The 9,240-nt window shown below is 36.8% G+C and overlaps 1 protein-coding gene across 2 annotated transcripts in view; it reads left to right on the forward strand.

Annotated features, from left to right (window-relative positions):
- The window catches only part of HOOK3 (hook microtubule-tethering protein 3), a 75,153-nt gene that overhangs the window by 32,245 nt on the left and 33,668 nt on the right, over nt 1–9,240 (forward strand). For both annotated transcript variants that reach the window (XM_012724939.1, XM_004682289.2), the window contains exons 7-8: nt 4,172–4,234; nt 5,340–5,423. In XM_012724939.1, coding sequence (XP_012580393.1) covers nt 4,172–4,234; nt 5,340–5,423 — 147 coding nt within the window. The remainder of the gene's footprint in view (nt 1–4,171; nt 4,235–5,339; nt 5,424–9,240) is intronic.

Genomic DNA, 9,240 nt, shown 5'->3' on the forward strand with positions numbered 1-9,240 from the left:
TAAATAAATCTTTAAAAAAAAAATTAAAAAATAAATAAATAAATAAAAATGAAGGTGAATGAAAAGAAATAAACTTGTCAAAATGTTAGCTCCCTTCAAATGATTGCATGTTCTGTACTTTTTTCTATACTTTACAGTTTTCCTATAATAAATGGTATTATAACTAAACTGTATCTATAGTTTCAGGTAGTGCAGTATCTAGGCAGCAGGGATACAAGCATGAAAAAAGGGAAGTATGGAGCTCTGTTGGGAATATTGTGGAAAGTTTCTCAGAGGAAGTGGCATGGCCTCTGGACTGAGCACTGAAGGATAATACGATATGAAGAAGTGGCAAAAAGAATGCTTTCAAATTGTAGGAGGCAAGGGAAAGCCGCACCTGCACAGCCTGTTTGTGGTGCTGAAAGAAGGCCTATAGCAAACTCTGTGAGGCAAGAAGTGCTTAGAGATGAAACAGGAGACACAAGAGTAGGCTGTTAAGCTGTTGTGTTAAAAAGCATTGTTGTTTTGGAAGTCAGTGAGTAGATTTTAAGGAGAAAGTACCTTGAAATCTGTCCTGAGGAAATCTGTGTAATGAAAAGAATGGATTGAAAGAAAAAATGGTAGAAACAGGTGAGCAGTTAATAGACCTTAGTGATTATCCTATGAAGAAAGTCTGGAGCCTAAAGGTGATTGTGGTAGCTAGTACAGAGAAGCGGCTAGATGTAAGAATGATCAGGATTTAGGTCAATAGATTTGATTACTAACTGAAACTATGGGTAGGGGCCATTTCAGTGCTCTCAAGCTATCAATTATTGAACCTATAGCAAGAGCAAGGGATAGCTGAATGGAATTGAGGGAGGGCTTTTGTAAGATGATAGTTGTTTTTTTCTTTTTTCGAAGACGTAATATGTTTTTATTGAAGTGTACATTGACTTTGATTTTTTAATTGTGATAAAATGCACATAGTATAAAATTGGCCATTAGTGACAATCAAGTATATTCTTAATATGCAGATACCACTACTGTTTAGTTCCATAATGTTTTGATAACCATAAAAAGAAACCCACTAAACAGGCAGTTCTCATCTCCTCCTCCTGGCCCCAGGCATCCGAGCAGTAATCTGTTTTCCATGTCTGTTATGTGGTCTTGTGTGCCCAGTTTTTCATTTAAGCATGTTTTCATGGTTATGTTGTAGCTGTATCAATACCCTTTTCATGGCTAGAAAATATTTTCAGAGCTTACCACATTTATCCATTGATCAGTTGATGGACATTTGGATTGTTTCTATCTTTTGGATATTATGGAAAAAATGCTGCTGTGAATGTGCATGAAGAGGATGTTTTTGAACACCTGTTTTTAATTCTTTGGGAAAGATATCCAGAAATTGAACTCCTGGGTCATATGTTAATTTCATGTTTAAAATTTTTGAAGATGTGCCAACGTGTTTTCTACCATTTTATATTCCTGCCAGCAATACACAAAGATTCTAATTTCTCTGCCTCCTTACCAAACCTTCTTATTGTATATTTCTTTGATAATAACCATCCTAATGGGTGTGAAGTGGTATCCTCACATTAATTATGTTCCTTGAGTATTCTGTCACAGTCCTTATCACAAGGTATTATATATGTTTTCTTCTTTGAACTGCACTAGACCAATGGTTGGCACAGATAGCTTTTTTAATATTCCAGATTATAAAAGTGATTACTGGTAGAATGATGAGAAAGGAGTGATGCTAAGTGGTATGGGGTTTATGACATGTTAGGGGGGTGGGGTGGGTGGAGAGCACAAGTAGAAGGTTGGCTTTGGGGGAAGAACAGAAGAGATGGGCATGAGCATTGCCAGATTTGAGGTTAGGGTACAGGATGTGAAGGAAAATCATATCTGGAGGTTTCTCATGAAGAGTGTCATTATTGAGGTTTGAGAAAAAGGAAAGGTTTGGGATTATCTCTAAAGTGGATAAAGAGACTGCTGCTTGGGGAAGCATAACTTTACTTGTTGGCAATTTTGAAGGCTTAGTTGAAATTAGAAACTATGTATTATGATTTAAAATTTTGTTTTAACTCTCTCAGTACTTAAATCAGAGTAGATGGCCAGGATTTATCATGGGTTAAAATCTTGAGCTTTTGGGACCTCCCTGGTGGCATAGTGGGTTAAAGCACTGCGCTAAGAAGCTAAAGGCACTTCAGCAGGAGTTCAATCCCCGCCTTGGAGGTGACCCACATGGTGCAGAAGACCTCTCCTAACCCACCTGCTGCTCCCCTCAGTAGTGTATTTCAGTAACTCTGCCTGTTCTGCTCCCCACTCTGTCTCTGTTGAATCCTCTCACTGCCCCTGCACCTCTGGCCTGTACCCCAGCTCTGTGTGCATAAATAAATATTAAAAAAAAAAAATTCTTGAGTTTTTGCCAGGAAAAAGGAATTGAGGATAAGAGGAGAGTTCATTTTATAGATGAAAGTCATCAGAGTACTAGGTCATGTAACCTAGGACATAAAGAGGAAGTAATTGACTATACATATGATGGACCATGGCGGCTAAAATAGGGAGGGGAATGTGATGATGTTTGCAAAGACAGGAAGTGAGCAGACCAGTAGTGTTCATTATAGAGTGTTGTACCTTTTTCTCCTTATCAGTGGTTCTCAGAGTTTTCACCAAACCAGACTTAACCACCATTGCTTGGGAACTTGTCAGAAATGGAAATTCTTAGGTATCAGTCCAGATTTATATGATTAAGTCAGAGAATTGACTGTACCCATGTAACTGAATGAGCGCCTTAGGAGATTGCATTCAGAGAGCAGGAGACCTAAGTTTTTATTCAATAGTTTTGCTGTATTATAAGGACTAAAAGAGATAATAAAGGGAAAAGACTGGACACTCCCTTCTGCCACGTACCTCTGCAATAGTTGTATCCCTGCACTATTCTACCAGCCCTCCTCACACTGTACTGTACTCTATCTTATTTGAACTGTGCTAGACCAGTGGTTGGCATTCTTAAATATTCAAAATTATATTATTGGTAAATTAATAAGTTTTCCCCTCTTTATATTTTTTTCTGAATTCTACCTTCTCTATAATGTCTATTTTTTCAACTGGAAGAAAATTCCTTTAAAAATCTTTTTGATAATTATCTCATAATAAACAGCTCTTCCTGCTTGCTTGTTTGTGCAAATATCATCTTTTCCTTTCCTTTTTTCCCTAATAAACCTGCCCTTTTTTGATGAAACTAAGTATTTTTTACTCTTCTTGAGATCTTTTCCCCCTTATTTTCTAGCAGACTTTCAACTCTTATTAATATAGAGCGTTGGTTCTCAAACTTCAGTATGTAGCAGAATCACCTGGAAGACTTATTAAACAGGTTGTTGGACTTAACTAAGTAAATCTGGACTGGTACCTAAGAATTTTCATTTCTGACAAGTTCCCAGGCGATGCTGATACTTTTGGTTTGGGGACCACTAATAAAGAGAACCACTAATAAAGAGAATAAGGTACAGCAGAATATGCCATTTCAGTTCTCCAGGGAGGCTGATGAAGGCTGAAGAGAAGATTTGCTCAACAGTATTCTGCACATTTCCAGTTATCATCCTATCTCCTCCTTCACACAGCACATAAGGAAACCAGAGAATTGGGACCTTTGAGTCTGCCCTTGATCATTTGTCACAGCAAGAACTTTATCTCCTTTTCCCCTGACCCCTCACATTTCTTTTGGATCTTACCTCTTTGCCACGCAGAGTGAGAAACCTGAGACATAGCCTTTGTGTGTGTTATTGTTTGCCAATTAATTTTGGCTAATAATTATGTTACCCACTTCTGTTTTTTAGAAACAGTTTTCATTGTTGCCTTTTTTCAATGAAAAGTCACTGCTTTAAAATATTTAGCCATGTTTTTAACTTAAAGACTTGTATTTTTAGTGGTTAAAAATAAGTAATATGTGATTCTGATGAGTGAGCTTACACTGAAAATGAACACCAAAATTTAGGCCTGTAATTTTAATTGTAGCTGTTATTCTGGGGTGAAAAAAAGTTCCAGACTGAAAAGCTTTATTGTATAAGAAAATATTTGGTTAGCATTTGTGTTTTCACTTCATTTTTATAATTCTGTAGTGACTTGGTGATTGTGTTTGTAGTGTTGGTTTATCATTATATGTGACCATTTGCCTCATGCTTACTTACAGTCATTTAAATTTTAATTTCAGCTAATGAGTAAAGAATCTCCTGTGTCTGCTGGAAATGATGCCTATGTTGACCTGGATCGGCAGGTATATCTAATTTTGCATTATTTTTATCCTTGTGAAGATTGAAAATTATTATACATTTTAAGGAAAAGAATGTTTCGGTTCAAATTGGTTAGTATGGAATATACTGGTATAAGTTCTTATACCATTTTATACTGTGGACAGTATACATTTGTAATTAAAGTCATAATTTTTATTTAAAGTATTGCTATATAACCCACTTCAAAATAAATCATATTAAAAATAAACTTCATTAACTCCTTTAGCTTATTAAAACTTCAATAAGCTTTTAAAAACTTATTATGGTTCCTATTTTATAGTTATCATTTTTCTTTTTCCATTAGTAATACCTTTCTGCCTGCCATATTAACATAATAGATGCATTCCTAGAAAATGGCATGAATTTAATCTTATCATTTATTTATAATGTAAGATGTGTTACATCTTTGTAAAGAAGTAAACAGTGTCAGAAGATGATCTAAACACACCAAGAAAGGAAGATCTGCAACATATTCTTATGATTTTAACAGAAAAGTTGTTTTGTAATTTTAATTACAAATGCAGTTTGTTACATTGTCAGCTTCTATGTTCCAGCTATTCGGGACATCGGGACATCTGTTTCAAAGCATGAACAGAACTCTTTGTTTTCTTTGACTTGCTCAACTCTTCATAGTTTCTTCATGTGTTGTGATAAATCTTTGGACATGATATAATTTTAGTTCAAGTTTAATTTATCCTACTCTTACTTTGATGTTTGATTTTAAAGTTATTGCCTTGAATACATCTTTTTGTGCCTATGTTGGGTTACCCTGTACCCCCTTTATTACGTGGAGGTTTGGTCACATGAAATGGAAAGCAGTATGATTTTATAATTAAAAAATCAATTGTTTCTTTTTAAAAAACTAATATATTAGTTGACTTTTAAGAGAAAAGAACCAGATTCAAAGTATTGAAAAGAGACGTTTTAGGACTAAATGTTACAAGTATCTTTAGATTTTTGCAGAAGGGTTTCTGATTTCTCCCTGCCCTGCAGGAAAAAAAAAAGTTTTAATTTTCATTGTATATTTGTAAATACTAATTTTGTTCCTTTATATTGAAATGTTTATTATATCTCTCTGTTTCTAACCAGTTGAAGAAAACTACAGAGGAATTAAATGAAGCCTTGTCAGCAAAGGAAGAAATTGCTCAAAGGTGCCATGAATTGGATATGCAGGTAGGAAGTCAGTTCTGTGTACTAGCTTTTGGAAATATACACCTGTGAGTACTAGCAGATTGCACCATATACTTCCATTCAGTGCACTCCAACTACAGTGCAACTGTAATTAAAGAAAATATAGGAAATCATAGTTCTCATTAAAAAAAGTATTAACTGGCCCTCCCTGGTGGCGCAGCGGGTTAAAGCACAGCACTGAGAATCTAAAGCTGCTTCCTCATGAGTTCGATTCCCACCTGCCCCGGAGGTGACCACATGGTGTGGCAGACCTCTCCTGACCCACCCGCTGCTCCCCTCAGCAGTGTACTTCATCAATCTGCCTGTTCTGCACCCCACTCTGTCTCTGGTGAAGCCTCTCACCGCCCCTGAGCTTCTGGCCTGTACCCCAGTTCTGTATGCACAAATAAATAAATCTTAAAAAAAAAAAAAGTATTAACTAAGCAAAGATTTTTTTTTCCTGCAACCCCATTAAATTTACAATAAATGAATTAACTGCACTTGCTCTACAAGAAGAGAAAAGGGAGGGTTAAAAAGACGAGAAAGGATAGCAACATATATGGTCTTTGTGGTGTGCATGTAAACTAACACAGGGGGAATCGAGATTTTAAAAAGCCCTGATTTGTAGCATTTGCCAGTTTCCATAAATTTTCTCACTGTGGCCAATTTTAAGTTACTAACATTAACAGATGGCCCACAAATCTCCTGAATACTGTACATTTAGCTTGGCTGTGGTCAGAAACACTACACCGCGAGTCTGCATGAGCCTCTGAAGCCGGAAGACGGTAGAAGTGCTGAGCGGCAGTATCCCAGAATGCCGGGAGGCGGGAGGGAGGGGCCTGCTGTTGCCCAACCCCAGCGGCACCACCGTGTGAGCAAAGACTGAAATAAGACTACAACTGGAGGTGTTATACAAGAATTATACCCATTAACCCTGTCACCCAACGCACACCCAGTCAGAGGGTCTTTTCCAAAGAAGGTAAGCAAAAATACAGGGAGCTTAGCCAGTAATAGAAGTATTGCAAGGTAGTTCCTTTTCATTATCACCTTTATGAGTTCTTTTAATTACTTAAAAGCAAGGATTTTGCACATAAGCCATAAAACCCCTTTTTACCCATGCCCTGCACTAAGTCTTGAGGGTAGTCTGAATTAAAAAAGAATAGAATCAGAATTAAGAGGAAGCTAGGGACTCTAGGGTGGCACAAGGGGTTAAGTCTCAGCTATCCATGAAGCTGAGCTATGAAGCTCTCCACAGCCAGCGCAGCACTAGTTTGATCCCTGGCCTGGCAGGTGACCTACATGGTATGCAGCAGACCTCTGCTGTCTTCACCCTCTGCTCCCCTCAGCAATGATTTCAGTCATTCTACCTATTCTGCTCCCCACTCTGTCTCTGGTGAATCCTCTCACACCTTCTCACCTTTGGCTAGCTCTTGTATGCCTCAATAAATAAATCTTTAAAAAGAAAAACCAGAAATAGCTTCAGAGGAAGTGGAGAAATTAGACAGGAGAGATTGCTTTTTAATCCATTTAATATTCAATGAAGATGTTGCATCTATAAAGTAAGGGACCAGAAAAAAGGGGCATGATGCTATTTTCAAAAGAAAACATCATTATAAACCAATGTTATTTCAATAAATATTTTTCAAAGAAAAATCAGATCAAGAAATAAAGATGCAATTGTCAAACTTAAAAATTCAATGGAAGTTAAAGTTGAAGAAATTTCTCAAATAAAAAGACATAATAAGAAATCAAATTATTTGTAATTGACGTCAGAGTCAAGATGGTGAGAAGAGTGATAAAGACACAGAGGAAACCTAACTGGCGGTAGTTTGATGCTTGTTAAAGCTGGGGAAGGAGTACATGCAGGGTTCATATTTCTACTAGAAGCATTTTACATTGAAAAGCACAGAAGTCACGTGATCTTTAATGATATCAACTATACTGGTTTTCAATATTTAGATTATTTTTTTACAGAATGATTACTATAAAAGTGAGGGTATAGGGAAGAGAGCTGAGTAGATTGAGATAGGAGAGAAAAGGAGAAAGCAGGGCCACTCATGTTCTCACCTTGCCAAGAAGGGAGTCACCACTTATGTGGTACAACAAACACTGCATGTCTGACTCCATCTGGTTATCCAGCCTTAGCGCCAAGTCACCTGATATATTTGTCATAAAATATGTATTGGACACGTACATTTCCAGCTGCTAACTTAGGCTTCCTGGAAAGGTTCCCCATGGTCCACCAATCTCACTTGACTGTCCTGTTGTGCTCACTTCAACCTCTGCATAGTGCTTTCCCCTAGTTCACATATGTAATTAATTTATTTTCTTGTTTATAGTTGGTCTTTCATGTATTTACTATAATTTCTTCGGAATACATAATGCAGGGATAAGAACTTTCTCTGCTTTGTTTGCCGCTGTAAACCTGCACCTAGAAAACTGCAGCAAGGCAGGTTGTTTTGCAGTAAATATTTAAATGAGGGAATGGGCAGATGACTAAGTGAAATGAGTCAGTGATTAGATGTTTAAAATGGCACAGTGGCCAGTACAGGAAGCAAGAATGGTGTTAGAAATGCATTTGTGGAAAGGAAGGATGATGAAGTTGTTAGAACTTAACATATCAGAGGAAACAATCACTAGGTAGTTTCTGATGCTAAATAACCAAGAAATGGTGGCATATACCATTACAGATGTAAAGGACAACCAAAACCAAAATTAGGGGTTAAAGTTAATTGTCTCTTGAGAATGGAAAAACTCAGCAAAAACTGTTGCTTTTACTTATGAGCCCTTTGCCTTGTTTGGTTTTTTCCTTGTATATAGCTCCTTAATGCACTTTTGAAATTAGTCTCCTTTTTCTCTGCGAAAAGGGTGTCTGTCAAATATATTGAATTAAACTTTTTGCAATATCTGCCAGTCTATTAAGTCTAGTATTAAAGTTTTGCACTAAATATTCAACCTTCATATAAATTGATCATGCATCAGTTACAAAGCAATTCTTAGTAAAATTCAAAGAATCTGTCTTGAAGACCATGCTTTGTGGCCAAAGTACAATTAAAATTAGAAACTAGTAGCAAATAAATGGTTCAAAATTTTAATTTTAAAGCCTAAGTATTTATTTTAGGAAGAAGAATGAAAGAGTATAAATACATAGATGTATAATCTTTTAGGTGGTAAGTATTCTAAAGAAAAATAAAGCAAGGACAATAGAATAGAGGTTGGGAAGAGCTAATTTTAAATTGGTAGTCACCAGAGAAGACCTTTTGTTAGGTCCTAAAGAAGTTATAGAAGTAAACATCCCAGATTTTCAGTGATGAGAATTACAGGATAGTAGTAAATGACCCAAGGTGGAAACAGAACTGGTGTATTCAAGGAAAAGCAAGAAGAGAGGGTGTTAGGAGTGGGAGGGAGCATGGGAGGAGGAAATGACTATGGAGAAGTCTTATGAGCCTTTGTGAATTCTTTGAATAAATGGGGAACCCTGGGAGAATTTTGAGCAAAGTGGCCAATATAAGGGTTTTCTGCTTGCTGTGTGGAGAATAGACTAAAGACAGGTAGGAACCAAACACAAGGAGACTAAGAGGTGATTACAATAATCCAAGCAAAAATTAAGCTCACTTGATTAGAATATAGAGTTGGTAAGACCTGGTCAAAATATGTTGGAAGATAGAGCCACTGATATTTGTTGACAGACTGGATATGGGTGTGATGGAGAGAATTTAAGGATTATGGTTGAGCAACTGAAACGATAGAGTTACCTTTTGCTGTCATAAGGACTCTGGAGGAATGGGGGTAGGGGTTAATTAAGAATTCCATGTGGGCC

The sequence above is a fragment of the Condylura cristata genome, unplaced genomic scaffold, assembly GCF_000260355.1.
Source record: "Condylura cristata isolate star-nosed mole 26May11 unplaced genomic scaffold, ConCri1.0 scaffold00014, whole genome shotgun sequence".
Classification (NCBI taxonomy): Eukaryota; Metazoa; Chordata; class Mammalia; order Eulipotyphla; family Talpidae; genus Condylura; species Condylura cristata.